General features: G+C 37.4%; 2 protein-coding genes across 2 annotated transcripts; one reads left to right on the plus strand and one right to left on the minus strand.

Annotated features, from left to right (window-relative positions):
• Positions 1-618: 618 nt before the first annotated feature.
• On the minus strand, positions 619-4,673 carry phospho2 (phosphatase, orphan 2). The gene is made up of 4 exons (XM_085159705.1): positions 4,528-4,673; positions 3,929-4,006; positions 3,611-3,705; positions 619-3,531 (listed from the first exon to the last, which is right to left on the minus strand). The coding sequence occupies exons 2-4, from the start codon at positions 3,997-3,999 to the stop codon at positions 2,966-2,968; spliced, it is 732 nt and encodes a 243-aa protein (XP_085015831.1). The 5' UTR covers positions 4,000-4,006; positions 4,528-4,673; the 3' UTR covers positions 619-2,965.
• Positions 4,674-4,887: 214 nt separating this feature from the next.
• syap1 (synapse associated protein 1) lies at positions 4,888-10,444 on the plus strand. Its single transcript, XM_085159692.1, has 9 exons — positions 4,888-5,200; positions 5,448-5,566; positions 6,678-6,744; positions 7,340-7,413; positions 7,547-7,686; positions 7,810-7,961; positions 9,430-9,479; positions 9,587-9,740; positions 9,844-10,444. Exons 1-9 carry the CDS (start codon positions 4,999-5,001, stop codon positions 9,972-9,974), a joined length of 1,089 nt encoding a protein of 362 aa, XP_085015818.1. The 5' UTR covers positions 4,888-4,998; the 3' UTR covers positions 9,975-10,444.
• The last annotated feature ends 6,711 nt before the right edge of the window (positions 10,445-17,155 follow it).

The following is a 17,155-nucleotide window of genomic DNA, read 5'->3' on the forward strand; positions in this document are numbered from 1 at the left end:
ACTGCAACTGAGAAATAATAGAGAAATGGATATGACACTTTGATATAATGTAAGTAGTCCGTGTACAGCTTGTATTACATGTATACACACACACACACACGTATATGTGTGTGTGTGTGTGTGTATACATGTGTCGTTAAATTCAATTCATTTTATCCTTTCATCTAGTGTCTAGAAGCTAGCTTTTATATTTGTCACTGAGTGGTAAAATTACTTTAGATTTTAGGAAAACAATTAATCTTAATTAGAAATAATAAAAATTATTGTCATTCTCATTTAATATTTCTGACGAGAAGCTTGTTTTCATCCATTTATGACAGTCTGTATAGTCAGTACCCCTCAAAAATCGATTGGACTGCATTTAGTATTTTTAGTATAATTGCTCATTGTGAAACACGATTTAAAGCAATACCTCACAATATAATGAAATCTCACCATCACAGTGTTACAAAACCATCTTAATTACTGCAGAGGAAAATATTTGCACTGCATTAATTTGGAAATATATTGGAGATAATACTTTAAAGATATGGCCCCAATATTTTATCACTGCTGGTGAAACGTAAGACTTGCCTCTAGAAGGATTTGAGTAAAACCTGAGAAAAAATAATCAAAGAGGTAAATAATTTGATTTAATCATTGGAATTACACATTAACAACACACTATTATTTTATCAAACTGGCTTGTGACAGTGGCAACAGAAAGTCAATCAATGCATATATACATATATATGTCTCCATGAGCACGGCTGTTGAAGTTGTACATAAAGAACTGAATAGTCTATTCAGATAATACATACTGGCTACAAGAAACCTGAGCAAAATCCTAAATGAGGCTGTTTGATACTTCAGAGTTAACGTGGTAAAAACAAACATGGAATATTGTTCATGTAGCTTATAGGGTAGTGGTGGTTTATGCACTCCAATAGACATATTATTAATGTACTCACATTAATCCAAACGTGCTTTCAAAAATCAACTTAAAAGAAACAGACCTGATCTGTAAAACACAGCTGACAATACTGGAGAACACAAAGATTCAGAACTGTAGAGCAGCACAGCTCTATTAAATGCTAAATAACATTAAACAAGTACAATCATTTAGGGCCAGTTATAACAATGAGTTCATCTGCAACACCCCAAACAAAGAATTGCAACTGTAGAAAAACTGCTATTAGAATTATTATTATTCAATCTTAACCAGATAACAGCTGAGGTAAGTTCATGTAAAAATTTTACATTCAAAATGTTGATAAAAGCACCTTATTTAAAGTATGTATTAGTTATATTGTAATGTGCCTTTTACAGACGTATTTTTAGTCAGTTTACACTAAGACAGACAACTTCATACCATTTGGCAGTTTCAAGTTCCTGGTATGGTGCATGCTGTAACACTGTCTGGAGCATTTAAATATAACACATCATAATGCCATCAGTAACATCAGTGATTTTCTTTTCATAAATCAAAATGTCTTACACAGAATATAGCAGGGAAGAACTGGTATAGTGTTTTTCTCAGATTCATAAAGAAAAATTACTCAAGTTAGTAGGAGTACTTCAGAAGCTTTCAGTCATAATGTGAAGAGACAACTAACATTTGTAAACTATAAAGCAAATTTAATTAAATGCAATATCCAGAACACATTGTTTGCTCATTGGTTTGGAAATATTAACATATATCCAATCAGCCAGTTTTCCAAACACAGACCGAGACTGGTGCTCACAAAATGAATCAAATTTTAAAAAGAAAGAAAAGAAAATCAGTGAAGGTCTTCACTGAGTAAAGAGTTTAATCACCAGGCTTAATCCAAGGTTGGGAAATTGAGCTAGTGTGTGTTGAGACCCACAAATCAAAGAACGAATTAAAATTTTTATCTTCTGGCCCATTATTAGCACATGTTTATTAGCAGCCTGTCACAAAAACACAATGATGTCCCCACTTCTGTAGTAAAAAACACCAAAGATGACAGTTTGACAGGCATGAATTTGCATTATAGTATCAGTGAGCTAATTTCCAAAGTGTTTTTAGAAGAAATCCACATCAGTCAGTGTGTAAAACAGGAGGCTCTTACGTGGTTTGGGGAAAATAAAAAATAAAATAAATTAATAACTTAAGTAAACTTAAGTAACTTAAGTAAATAAGTAAAGTTCATATCAAATATTGACTTTTTTATGTTTATAACTGTAGAAAAATGCTGTTTTTGTTATATATATATATACTTAATTTCCATGCATGTTTCAATAAACTGCTGTACCAATTTTCTATCTTTCCACCAAAATGTAAAGAAATAAGGGGTGGCTCAATATTTTTGCACAGTACCGTGGCTAGATATAGTGCAGACTGCATGAAGTACACTGATTTAAGGTTTTCAGTTTAACAAAATGCCTTTAACATGAACCTTTCTAGCACCCTAGTCCAGAAACATTTCAATGGAGACATCTTTTAATTTTTCTTGTAGTCTGAGACTAAAATTAATCCGTGTCTCAAATCTGCTCAGAAATTTCCCTGACTTCTACTTCATCAGATCAAGTTAACTTGCTGGTTCATCTCTGCTTCTTGGATCAGCCCCAACAACTGAGATCTTGAATACTATACTAAATATAATCTTAATCTTAATCTTAATCTTACGTAGTATTTAACATACACTGCACATGTAAAAGCTGCCGTTGTGACACACTGCCTATGTATTGTTAGTGGTTTCAGGCGCCTCGATTTTCAATGAAAATTAAAAAAATTGGAAAATTGTAAAGATCATGAAGATAAAAGATAAAGGTAAATTTCCCTGCAGAGAAATTACCCTTTTTAAAAGACAAGTTTACATGTGCAAATTATGTCGTTTTAAATAAGTTAAAAATTTCATAAAATCTTCTAAAATATTGAGTTATAATATGAAAAAAAGAATACAGGCAGCACAATGGATCCTGCAGTGCAGGCTCAATATTTGTAATATTTCATGTGCCACGGCTACGACTGCATGCTTGCTTTCAGCTCCCGGAGAATGTCAGTGCCACTGCTCCAGGCAATGTTTTTAGCTCTTACAGAAAAGTTGCCCTCCTGACCTTCCAGTTTGGCTAGCAGCTTCTCCAGAGTGTATCCCTTTCTTGGCATCACAACATCACGGCCTCTCAGACAGGAAGTAGGGCAGAGATCATTCCCCCCATCCCCTGCATAAAAGATTTGCTCATACTCCATGCCGGCATCAGATTGCTCAGAAAGGTAAAGCTCCAGGACTTTTTTCTTGCAGAGGTTGACAGGGCATTGATCACAGGCGTGAGAATGATAGCACTGCACCTCAACGTGGCCCAACTCATTGAGCTTAGCTGGGTTGGTAAAAACCTTGTCAACAGCTGCCTGGAGTCCTGCAGCATGGAGAATCCATTCTATAAACAAGGTGTTGGAATCAGAGATGACTATGCAGTCAATGGCACTTTTATTCTCTGCTATAAACGTCAGCAACTCAGTCATTCCAGCTGTGAAGGGGATGGTCTCCATCACACTGCGAACCCTGTCTGGGCTCACCTTCTGCTCCCCTGCGGGCATAGATTAGAAAATGTTGAAGGCAGATTTCAGGAAGTAGTAAAACAAAAACAAACAGCATGACAGACTCACCTATGTAGTTCAGCACCCTCCCCATGTACTCAGTCCAGTAGCCTTTTCTGTACGAATTCTCCACAGAGCCAGGAAGTGTCTTATCAGGAAGGCACCTGACACAAGGAATATATAAATAAGATAACTCAGCTATAGTGTTTCTCTAATGGTGTATTAAGGTCCTAGTATAAAACAGTAATTACAGAGTCGTAGCGGGAGCAGTGCAATAGACATGAGGAACTGATATTATGCTCAAAGAATAGGAAAATCTTTGTCAAGATAATACATACAGATGACAAGAAACCTGGAAAGAGCTGAAGTAAAACTTTCTTGACCTACCTGACCACCCAAGTGTCACTGTTGGCATCGACCACGGTGTGGTCAAAATCAAACACCATCAGAATCTTCATTTGTCACCTTAAAAGCAAAATAACACACAAAACTAACTTAAAATAAATTAAGATAGATAGATAAGATAATAGTTATATTTAAGCTCCACCCTTCTACTATTTCGTTTGATAACGATACTGCTTTCAACCGGTCTATTTACGTCTTATCAGCTCAAAACACAAGTAACTGAGCCCACACTTCCGCTTCTTAAAAATTACCCTTCCCATTAAAGCCGATCCTTACTTGACATGTCAAATAACATTTATTTAACAATATTTATTATTCTTTTCTCCATCAAAACTACGTTAAAACTAACGAACTTTTAAATGCCTTGTTTTTTAAAGGAAGTATGGTGTAAACTCGTCCCCTTACAAGTAAACAGCCCACGGGTAGAGCTAGTCAGTCAGTCACAACGGTCCCTAACGTGCTGAAGACACGTGACTGGGATTACATAGCTTTCTGTAATAAACTGTAATAAACTATACCCAAGATAAATACACATAAAACACATAATAATAATGTAAAATTTTGAGCAACTGCAAAATTACCGGTACGAGTCCTCCGTCAGGAATTCACCGATCTTCCTTATCTTCCTTCTCCTTATCTTGCTTTGCCGCAAAAAGTGGAACAAATCTCAGCTCATTACCGCCACCTGCAGCTTCTTTTGGGTGTTGCGTTATAACGTAGTAGTTCCTCTACTGCCAACAATGAGCACGTACTTTATAAGTACCATCTTTCTACTTTAGTAAAGGTGTAGATCTTTCAACATGCAACACTTTCGTGATAGTTTTTACTGATAAATGCTCTTTTTTATTCATATATTCCACCATAGCACTAACAACAACCCATCAAACCAGACTTCCCATATTTGGCCTCCGGGTGGCAGTATCGCACGAGTGCACACACGAGAACGCAGAAGAAGAAAACGTCAGTTTATTTCCTGGTTGTATAGTCAGGAGAGTCCGTGCAGATTGTTTTTCCGTATCTTTAACCTAATCGATCGGTGTTTTTCCACCAGCATGTTAAAAGGTTTAGGGACGTGGTTGGGTCTGGAGGGCCCGACCGTCACGGAGACGTCGGTTGACAAGGAAAAGCTGAACGTGGAGCAGGAAGAGAAGGTGGTAGAAGCACAAACCGAGGTAAACAAACAGCAGCCAGCTGACCAGGATGGAACACCAGAGGCGGAGCAGGAAAACTCGGACCAGTCCACAGGACTCGGCGGTGAGGAACAGCTCATATCTGGATGATTAACTCTTAATTAACTCTAAGCTACGTGCTCAAAGTTACTCAGCGTGACGTTAGTCTTTCTGTCTGTGTTGAACCCTGAAGGCTTTCCTGTTCATCTTTTTTGTTTGTTCTTCACTCCCAGCAAGAGCAAATATGACTGCAGGAGCATCTGTTCTCTCATATATGTATCTTTTATTGCAGTGGCAATGGTTTTATTAACAGACTCTTTCTCCATTTGAAGGTTACATCTTCAGTTTTGCTTCCAGTGCCACCAAGAAAATCTCTGATTCAATGGTGGAGACTGCCCAGACCATCAAGAAGACAGTGGAAGAAGGAAAAATTGATGGCATCATAGACAAGGCATGTTGCTCTCAGATTCTTTTTGACTGGTTTTTCAGATTTTAAAAACGGCGTGGGGTTCATCTGTGCATTTCTGGGTTTGTAGGTCAGTTTCCTGTATTTGCTTTCCCCGAACTGGCACACAAAGCTGGTTATCAGTTCGCTAATTTAACCCAGGGTTTCTCCTAGAACTCTGAAACCTAAGATTACTGTCTGACAGTCTAATAAGAAGATGAGCATAACCTTCTCCTTGATATTCTCAGCTTAAACTCAGTTTAAAGGTTTGAGAGTAAAGTTTTTTTTTTTAATTTATTCAAATATTGGCTTAGTCTACATAAGTTTCATATGAGTTCAGCAAGTACACTGTCGGTGTCCTATTTTAGGATCAGATATTAATACTTATAGTTTGTTTATTAAAACCAAAAGAATAAAGTTGTGTCTAGAAATCTATAGTATTTATTTCTGATTCTTATTAGGAAAACAAAGACAGTAGACGCTATAGAAGAAAACTTTAGACTCCTGTTTATGCACAGAAGTTTGAGGGATCTTCCAGGAATAGTGATGATATTTTCTGGAGAATTGATTAATCAGTAGGCAGTGAGTTTATATCTGCTGATCTGTATTCTGGATCTTAACTTGCTCCGGATAGCGATTTACCCCGAGTAAGAAGTGAACCACCTTCAAAGTACAGAAAACCCAGGGGTTAAACCTGAGCTTACCTGGATAAGCAGTATTGTATTATTATTAAGTAGCATTGGCCTCTGGAGTTCAAGGTTTGATTATACACACAAGCACACTGTGCTGTATATAGTCTACACACCCTCTTCTTATTTTTGGCAGTTTGATCAATAAAAATATCTGAGGCAAATAAAGCTTCCGTAGATTAAACATAACTTTAAAAAGTTTTCAAAGTATTTTTTAAGTCTAAAAGTGTTAAAGTTTAAAATTTGTATCAAAGTTTCCAGATTTTTTTCTATGCAAGTAAAATCCTGAATTTTATCATAACTTTTTCAGGACTTTGTTAACACTTTCCATTTATGCATCAGCATTTCCAATCTATTTATTTGTGTGTGTGTGTGTGTGTGTGCGTGTGTGTGTGTGTGTGTGTGTGTGCGCGTGTGTGTGTGTGCAGACATTTTTAGGGGACTTCCAAAAAGAGCAAGAGAAATTTGTCCAGGAGAAAAAGGCCAAGAAATCAGGTAAACCAGACTTTAAAGCATGAATGTTATTTACTGATGACCTTAAATGATCCATACAGTCACCACATAATCTGATTACACACCTTTGGGATCACAGTGACAAATCTGCAGCAGCTGTGTGGTGCTATCATGTCAATATGGATCAAAATCGCTGCATGATATTTCCAGAATTTTATTGAATCTGAGCAATGAAGAATTAAACTGGTGCTACAAGGTGAATGAAGTGTAGTCATAATGTTTTCCGAAGTCAATTATTGAACCACTATGAAAATAAATATATCAATCAAAAGTTCAAATATTAATTTCTGAAAGCAAGACTTACACTTTGAAATTGACACACTTCGTTTAAAATTGGAGTCTTGTGAGGCCTGACTGGGATAAACTGTGTAATCTTCATTTGCATTGCGCCTGTGAGGGGCAGCAGAAATGATGTTATCACGATTTTATCAGCATATGTCACTTACTGGCCAAGCAGCTTCTATTTACAGAGAGCCAGGTGTGTACATGTGTGCATCTCAGAGATAAGGATTGGAACTGATGACTGATGGTACATGACTGAATGTGTGTGCGCACACATGCTCTGATGTTTGTGTAGAAGCAGCAGTGCCACCCTGGGTCGGCTACAATGAAGAGGAGACAATCCAGCAACAGATTCTCGCTCTGTCCGCTGTAAGCAAAGGCATCATGCACAATATATAGTACGAATGTATGAATGGGTAGCTATTTTTGTGGCTGTTTTACTTGTTTAAATTTATAAAATATGCTTTGAGTAGAAACTGAGCTGTTTGGTTGCTGATTCTAGGACAAGAGGAACTTCCTCCGCGACCCTCCCGCTGGTGTTCAGTTCCACTTTGACATGGAGCAGATGTATCCTTTAGCTGCAGTCATGCTGGAAGAAGATGAGCTCCTCAATCGCATGCGCTTTGACCTGGTTCCTAAACAGTCAGTGCTCTTCAAACATTTGTGTGTGTGCATGCAAATGTGCCTGTTTTTGCCTCCATTTATAGCAGAGTCAACCTAAAACTGAGATTTAAAAATGGATGGTGACATGTTTGTGTTTGACAGTGTGAAGGAGGAGATGTTTTGGCGGAACTATTTCTACCGGGTGTCTCTGATCAAGCAGTCGGCTCAGCTCACAGCCCTGGCAGCTCAGCAGCAGCGGAACGATAGTGTGGACAAAGGGGCCAGTGTTTCACCTGAAGACATCGTCCTAACAGGTCTGAATTTTTAGCTCTGCTAGAGAGGTAGAGATCGCCAAGCAAACTTTGTGGTATCACAGCTGCAGGAAGGCAGGGCAGATTTACAACCCCAATACCACAGTGGAAAAATGAAATGTAGCGATTTGAAAATCTCTTTTCAAAATCTTTGGTCATGGCTTTATAAAGGTGGTTTATACAGTCAAAGACCTTCACAGTCCTGCAACTTATGCTGTGTTATTTTACAGTTTGCAGGCACCTAAACATAATGTAAGAAAGAAAGGGGCACAGCTCTCTTAAAGTTGGAAAAATATCAGTTTAAAATGTAAAAGCAGATACTGTGAAAGGAGTTAAAAGCTATATTTATTTTGCTCTCTAGGAAAAGTTGGCATCCTTCTGCCAGATGGTCTGAGAATTCAAGAGTACTTGTACAATAAAGATTACTCTGTCAGATCTTTTGTGGTCTAGAGCCACAGAGAGCTTTATATCCAAACAGCAGTACTTTAAATTGTTCTCTGACTCACTGGAATCAATGGCAGAAATTGCTGCCATGTGTTCTTTTCTTGGGCTTTATTGATACTCTGACAACAGCATTCAGAATGAAAGGAAGGTGTCTATTTGATGTGAAATAAGAATGAAGGAAATGGAAAAACCCAATCATCTTAATGCATCGCTGAAATCTCTTTTCCTCCCGTATTTAAATGGGCACATGCAGTGTTTGTTAAGACTGATGTGGAATTTATTGTCCTTGTCTGTTTGAGTAGCTCATTGGCTACAGAGAGAGAGAAATTGTAAGAATCCAGCAAACACAAAGGCTTTCAGTAGTGCTAAGGGCAGTTGTCCAAAAGGCCAAGAACAAGTTACCCAACAGTGATGGTTTATGTAGATAGAATGCTGATTGGTTGATAAGCTAAAGGAACCAGGAAAAGGATGATCACCAGGAAGAGGCATGTTATGTAATGAAGGCTTTCTCTCTGAGCTAAAGGATCAAAACCGGTGGAAACATAAAGAGCAGCCCATTACCAGTTGTTCCATATATTTTTAACACTACCCCCAAGTCACAGTACTTTGCTACAATGTATAAAATGGAGCTAAGTACTGTTTTAGTACTGTTTGGGAAGCTCTGTGGACTGTTTGGGAAGCTCTGTGGACTTCCAACACAATATCTGAATGTCTGATTCAATTAGTTTAATTAGGGAAAGAAATCTGTCTTTTTTAATTATTCAATATAAACATGTAAAACGTCATTTCTTTTTTATTTTCTGCTTGGTTGAACTGGTAAACAAATGAGATATTTTATTTAAGGACTGAAAGGTAAAGAAGTCATATCATATAGTATTATAGAGTTACCTAAATGGATCAGGCGGCATCCATGGTAAAAGCTAATAAGGTTTGTGCTCATATTTTGATAAATGACCTCAGACACCGTCCAAAGGTCAGAGGTTAAAGAGTAAGTCCATTGTAATAACGATGTGTTATGTCTTTGTAGACAACGTCAGACCAAAAACGCCGCCAGTTTCCATCAGTGACATACAGAAGGTAAAAGCACTGCACACGTTGAACTTTTCCAACCACCTTTTGAGAAGTTGAGAAAAAACAAAACAAGAGTCGCTCTCCTCTTTCTCTGCTGCCTGTTTTCCTCATAGCCAACACATGAAGAAGATGAGGAGATTTCAACAAGTCCCGGAGTGTCCGAGTTTGTTAGTGATGCTTTTGACTCAACGGCCATAAACCAGGAGGACCTAAGGAAAGAGATGGAGCAGCTGGTGCTGGACAAGAAGGACAGTCCTTCTCCTGATGGTTGGCTTTGGAAGAGTTCCTATCCTTTTTTTTTTAGCTTAAAGTATTTCTTGTTCTGTAAGAGAATGGCTTTGCTCATAATATTTCCTCCCTCTATATCCAGACGAATCAGCAGATTGGGAAAAGGAGCTGCAGAAAGAACTTCAGGAGTATGAGGTGGTGACTGAATCAGGCAACAAAGATGACCAGTGGGATCAAGAGATCGAGAAGATGCTCCAGTCTGATGACAGCTAGTGTGTTTGATGCGTTTATAGTCACTTATCTGGGCTGAAATTAATGACTCGTGACCATTGATGCACGAGGGGAGGAACTTTCCACGACTCTCATTTCTATCTCGTATCTGATGAAGTGTCGTAGATCCAATTATAGCAAGAATGTGTCACCTCTGCTGGAGGCAGCAGTCATTTTCTGGCATATTAGCGAGTTCATTGTTCCCTCCTAAATGAGTTTCCTCTGTTTGGTTCTCCTAATCAGCTGTGTTTTTGATGAGAAATGTCACTAGATGATACTCCAGTACAAGTACTATGAATTTTATAATGGAGGAAAATGGTCTTTATTATGTTTTGTTTGTTTTTTAATCTTAGTTTTTCACTGCTGGTTCCTGGTGGCTTGGACAGTCGTATATACGTCTTGCTATAATCTTAGTACAGAGAAGTCAAATGTAAAGTAACATGTATGTAAATAAAGAAGACTGTAACACTAAACTGCCAGGTGCATTTCTCTCTAATTATATCTGTCTGTGTGTTTCGCTGCTACTGCTCTGTCATTCTGTTTTATATGTCAGCCTTTAATAAAAATGCATCTGTTATGGAAAATTATGCCTCGTGTTCAAGGTGGACACAAAGTCAAGGAAAACTGATAACCTGAAAACCTTCCTTTGAAAACTTTTAAACTATGTTACAAATCTTTTAAATCAGCTCTAACCTACATATAACGTTATTCTACCTTAAAATATTTATGTGTAATGACTTGACTATGTTTTTTTTACTTTTATGTTTTGTGACTGTCTGCACAGTCAGAGGTATGTTTGGTGACTTTCAGTGAGGATTTAGTGCCCCCTCACCCAGATCGAACACTGGTGACACTTTTCAGCAGTGTTGGTCAAGTTACTTGAAAAAAGTAATCAGTAACTAATTACTGATTACTTCCCCCAAAAAGTAATCCCGTTACTTTACTGATTACTTATTTTCAAAAGTAATTAGTTACTTAGTTACTTTTTAAAAACATGATTTACAACCTGAATAGGTGATAAAGTGATAGATCTTTCAGTCCAATTCTACTTTTTCTACATAATCATCATACAAAATGTAATCAAATGGAAAAGTCTCTTTTTAAAACTTGTTTTATTAGTTTTAATCTTTTAACTTTATGCATCAAGCTAAAATTAAATTATATGCAACATTCTCTGACTGGAAGAAATTTGTTTAATATTTAAACCTATTTTCTGCACATTCCAGCACATAAAATAAAATATTTTTTTGTGTGTGTGTTTACACTCAGTCTTTCAAATAGATGCAAGTAAAACACAGCAGAAAATAAATAAAGTCAAAGACTAGCAGTCCTTTTGCTCTATTTTCACCTGTAAAGCAGGAGTGGGGTAGGCGGAGGTTTACCCTGGTGCAGGTGTGCAGCTGCGGTCAGTGGAAGAATCCACGAGTTTGTCTGTGAGTTTCCCATTACGTCATAGCGCACTCGGTGCTTGCTCGGAAGTTTAGGGGTTTTTTCGCTGTAAAAAGAAGTTTTCTTCCCACGCACAACAGACACTAATGTTTTTGTCACTTTTTATGGAATCAAACTCAAAGTAAGGTCAGTACTTCCACGCTTTAAACGCTGCACGCTCATACTCTCTCCCGCACTCGATATATTATCCATTGTTGATCTGCACACAGCTGTTTTCACAAACGTCCACTCGCTTACGTCACTGTCATGAGACATTCTTGCAAAAAAATCACGGTTTTAGTAACGCAGTAATGCAGCGTTCCTACGGGAAAGTAACGGTAATCTAATTACCGTTTTTGCAATAGTAACCCTTACTTTACTCGTTACTTGAAAAAAGTAATCGGATTACAGTAACGCGTTACCCATCTCTGCTTTTCAGTGACAGGTAATGGATTCCTTTGTATATACATTCCTACTGCTTTTCACACAAGTGGTCACGCTTTATAATCCAGTTCCAAAATCACTGGTACAGTCTTTAGAATATAAATGAAAGAAAACAGCAATTTGCAAATCATTATCAATATTTAATCCCGGTGGAGCTTGAAAACAGTAGTTTCAGTACAGTGTGTTGAAACAATGGAAATATATCTCAGAGGTTATCAGGCATCTAAAGTGATATTGTATGTGGTTGTCATGTGCTACTCTATAAAAAGCTTTGAAATGAGTGCTCATTGAAAAAACAAAGCAGTCCTGCTTATTAAACAGTTTTGAAATACCATATACTCAGCACTTTTTGTCTACACCCAGCTGATAACACAGTTCAGCCTCAGGGTGGCGCCAGAGCTACAACAATGGTGTTAGCAACCACATATCAGTGTATCTCATGCTCATTAACTGAAAGTAAAGTCTAGATATTCTATTGAGACTAATCTCAGGTTGCTGGATTACAAAAAAGTAAAGAAAATAATCAATACATCAAAGGCCAAGGCTTTATCAGTTAACTGCATGATTGTTAGTCATTCCTGCCTCAACAGTAATTTAACATCCAGAGCTTAAAAAAAATAGAGTTTTCTTTAAATGTTTGTTTAAAGAAAGTTATGAGACATTAAAAATAATTTGGTTAAACTGGGGGGAGGAACACGAGTATTTCAGCAGAAAAAAAACAGGCATTCATAATAGTCATCAGTCTAAAACAGCAAGAGATGTATAAAAAACAAACACACAGACAAATGAAGACAAAGACCGCAGACAGGAAAGATGTGCAACCGACACAGTCATGTAACCTATGTTGTAAACATCAAACTCACATGATCTGCGTGCTTTACACGTCCTATTATCATTTTCAGCTTTCAGCCTAATTTTTGAAACGTTTCGAAATATTTCATACAGTAGAAGTCTATAACATCGAGGTTTTGGGGGAGTTTTTAAATGATGAGGAATAAAATCCACTAAATCCATTCTGACAAAAATGTGAAAAGTTTTATTTTCTACTGTTTTCTTTTCTTTTCTTTTCTTTTCTTTTCTTTTCTTTTCTTTTCTTTTCTTTTCTTTTCTTTTCTTTTTCGTTTCTTTTCTTTTCTTTTCTTTTCTTTTCTTTTACTAACAGTTGGCAGTAGAGTCTTAAAAAGTCAAGAGAACCCTCCAGTAAACTAAATGAACATTCAAGTATATCATTACTGGAGGCCAGCCTCTGCTTTCATACATGTATCTGACTTTTTAATCCTATAGTACACTTAATGCTGTATTTGTTGGCACTGCTGCCTCTTCTTTTCTATGCTATATTTGTGTAGAATGCAGAAACATGCCACCAAATATTAATTATTGCAGATGAATAGATTTTTTTTCAGTCTCTTGTGAGATCCTAACGAATAATAATTTCATTTGTGTACTAAATGTCGTGTGAGAAACTATCCAACTACAAACCTCTGTATATTTTATATATTTTATTTTATTGCTTACTCTATTTAATTTGTAAAATATGTATACACACACACACATAGAAAAACATATTTAGTATACACATCCAGTGATGCATATACTATTATATATTGTACATATATTTATTAGTCTCAGATTTAGCCATTCTTATATTTTGCTTGTTTTATGTTATTGTATTTTTGCACAACTCTGCTGCTTGTGAAGCTCGCACACAAGAATTTCACTCGCATGTACTGTACCAGTGTAACTGCACATGTGATGTGACAATAAAAGTGATTTGATTTGATTTGATGGCAATTCAATTCAAATTTCTCATCTAACTTTTTGGTACCAGGTCAAGTGCTTTTCAAATGTTCTTTTCTTCCACTTCAATATAATTTCTGGAAAGTCGTGAGGTTTCAGAGGTCCACAGTGTTGACCTTGCAATTATGCCTCATTCTTACTTTCTTCCCACAAGAATAAAATGGCAGCTCTGAAGCCCTTTGAATTCCCAGGAATGCCCATACCTGTACCACCTCAAAACTGAGTTAAAGTACTTGCAATATAATGTGTTGTTTCTATGTGCAAACAATGCTTGTCCTAGTCAAATGTGAAGTGGAATTTGGAGTAAGGTGAGAAAAGAAAGTCCTTCAAAAGCGTGATTCAGTCAGCGTGGAATGATGTCCTGGATGTTTGGTAGTGGGAAGTCTGTAATCATGGGAAATGAAACAAACACATATCTGTGCTTGTGCCAACCAGACAGCAGACCTGCCCCAGCACGCTCCTTACAGTCTATATGAGACTGGAAGGAACAGATGCCACCCTGTCTGTAGTGTTAATGCTACTCCTACCACTTTAAGGATACTGAAATGAATTGCAAAATAAATGCTCATTGGGACTGGCAATCAATACAAGAATCAATAAACCGTGTATGTGAGCTGTGCCTTGTGTTTGAGGTGTTTCCAGGCAGTTTTATGGGTAGGCTCAGTGCTGCTGTGTGATGTCTTCTCTCTTTGTTCTGTCTCTCATTCTAATTCACATACATGTCACTCACATCACATCGTCACAGCTAGACTCCACCAGCTGGCCTCAAGTCAGCTGCACAACCATCACCATGGTGATAAAGCCCAGCAGATGAGGACCCGTGTGTGGTTTACTGCTTGTGTGCGACGCTGCTTTAATAGTGTTTTAATAATGCATAGGGGCAGACTTGTCTGTGCGTATGTGTGTTGTTGTGTGTCTAGCCCCCATCGCCTGCAGATCTTCTGTCTGACTTCAAGATAAAGAGGATGAAGAAGAAACAGAAATGAAGAAAAACCCTCATTGAACTCTCTGAACTGCACTTCACACTTCATGTGCAGCACATAATATGCTGTTATTACATTTTACTGCTGGTGTTCACACATCCTAGGTGAGGACTGCAGAAGAAAGAACCATAAAGAGGAGGTGCTGTACTCCCAATCGTCTGCTAATGGGTGGAGGCTGCTATCAAACAAAGACAACAAAGAAAGTTTGTTTGTTTTTTGTTTGTTTGTTTTGAAAGTATACCACCCCTGAATTCATGTTAGCATAGAAATATTTCATATGCATATTTTCCTTTAAAAACCTCACAAATGAATTCCTCAGTTTGAATTTTCCAAGTCAATAAGTTAATTTTTATTTTTCATTTATTTAAGTGGTAAGGTGATTGTTTTGCTATACATAAAACACACTCTAATACACAATACTAATTATCGTGGTAGATGTTGTCTATTGTGTCTCTTCTCACACTTCCTTAATCCGTCAACCTCCCCCACCTTATCTCTAAGCGTAATGCGTTTCAGCATTGACTTCACCTTCACAGAGTAAAATAAGATGCTTTCATTTATTGCTTTGTTTGGTGGTGTTACAAAGACAGTGACCATACTTATTTTGTAATAGGCTGGAGGAGATTAAATCAATAATCAAACATGACTGTTTTCGTTGATAAGGTTGAACTCCTGTTGTTATATGTGGGTCCACATGCAGTTCTGTCTTATCTAGAAGAAACAGTAAGAGGGAGATGGATAACTTTATAAGAAGCATCTTTATTGTTCACTATTTATTGTTCAATTTCCTCCCTCTGAGCCCTTGTCCATGAACTGACCAATCAGGAGCGAGAGGCTTTTAGAATGAGGTAAAGGTGAGAAAACCAGGGACAGACATTTAACACAAATGTCAACCTTTATACATATATGGTGTGAATATCCTTTACCATTAACTGCTTTCATAGTTGGACTTGAAGCATCTTGTGCAGCTTCTAATCTAAAATCACTAACACCCCATTCTCATGTGTTAAATGTGTCATACGCACATATGTCAAAGATAAGTCTTCACTCAGAGACACCCAGGGGCCCCAGCGAGGAACGTGGTAAACTGTAAGTTATCTTTTCTAGACACAAAGTTTCCTTTCAGTCATCAGACACACTTGTCTGGTGGCTGGACTGCAGCTGTGTTTGGTTTCACATATGGTGCTACTTATTACAGTTTTTATTTTGCGCAACGATGTATTTGCTCAGAACGATGAGCAAACATTTTCACATTTTGTTGATTGTGCAAACAATTTGTGACTTGTCACTTTGACTTGTCACTTTGTGACAAGTTATTATGCGCTAAGTAGTTAAACTTTTTTTAAAATTTTTTGTTAAACATACTTCCATACCTTGCAAGACAAACCTCTAGATCGAGCGTGGAAAAGCGTGCAAACAACAGATGTGACAAACAGCATATTTTCACTTCTTGCATTGCAAGAGGAAGGATCGATGAGAATCTGTTGATCTGGCGCTATGTGTGGTGATTCTCAGCAATATTTTGCTATTGTCAAGAAAAATGTGTAGAATAAGACTTTTAGGAACTAAAAAATGGTGAACACATGCTTACTGACAAATCTAAAGATTTTGACTTTTCTGATTTCCGCAATGTCACCTGAAGTGGACGTTTTAGTACATGTGACTTGTTCCGATTGCCCCCTGAGTGAGTCAGTGTGTCTTGCAGGTTAACAATAGTGTTTTGCATGAGCTCCTTTGAGTTTCCAGAAATGTGCCCAATGGAGTGAAGTTATACTGCAATATTTCTATTTTATTTTATTATTTTTTCTCAATATGCTGTGCACACTGTCTTCTTAAGGAAGTCATGCTTACATTATTGTGCACTAGCCGAGAACCATTGGTCCAGCATACAGTTGAGGATAATACTGTTAGTATTGTTGAAACTGCTATCACTGCAAATGATTGCTTGGAAAAACTTTAGGTTGCTTATTATATGATTTCACCTGATGTCGCATCAATTGGGGAAGAACCTGCTGCTGCTTCATTCTCTCTGGTTGTTTCTAAAAGGAAGTAAGTGGTTTAAAGTTGTGCTCAGTCATTTTGGTAGATATAGTTTCATATCTGACAAGTTTGTTATTGTTTGTTTTATTCCAGGCTAGCATTCCAGCCAGTGGTACCCTGTGTAGTCTGTTCCTCTTTTCCTACAACCAGAAAGCCTGTATGCAGCGCTGATTTCCCCCAGAAGTTGGATGTCTGATCTGGGAGTCATTTGCAAGTTGTCCACTTTCCACTCAGTGACTCGATTCTAGCGGTGAAGTGAGAAAAGCAAGAACAAATAGAATTTGTTTTGTGCTTTAGCGAGGTAGCGTATCATTAGAAAGACAGCACAGTGCTTGTTTTTGTGGTTAAAACCTCCCTGTAGCACATAACTATAACTTATTTAGCAAGTCACAATAACACGAAATACACAAAGGTTGCAGTAGAGATTACAAGTTTTAAAGTTCTACTGCTGTTTATGGATCTGCTGCATTTGATCTCTGAATTTCTGAGTCC

Source organism: Neolamprologus multifasciatus, chromosome 1, assembly GCF_963576455.1.
Source record: "Neolamprologus multifasciatus chromosome 1, fNeoMul1.2, whole genome shotgun sequence".
Classification (NCBI taxonomy): Eukaryota; Metazoa; Chordata; class Actinopteri; order Cichliformes; family Cichlidae; genus Neolamprologus; species Neolamprologus multifasciatus.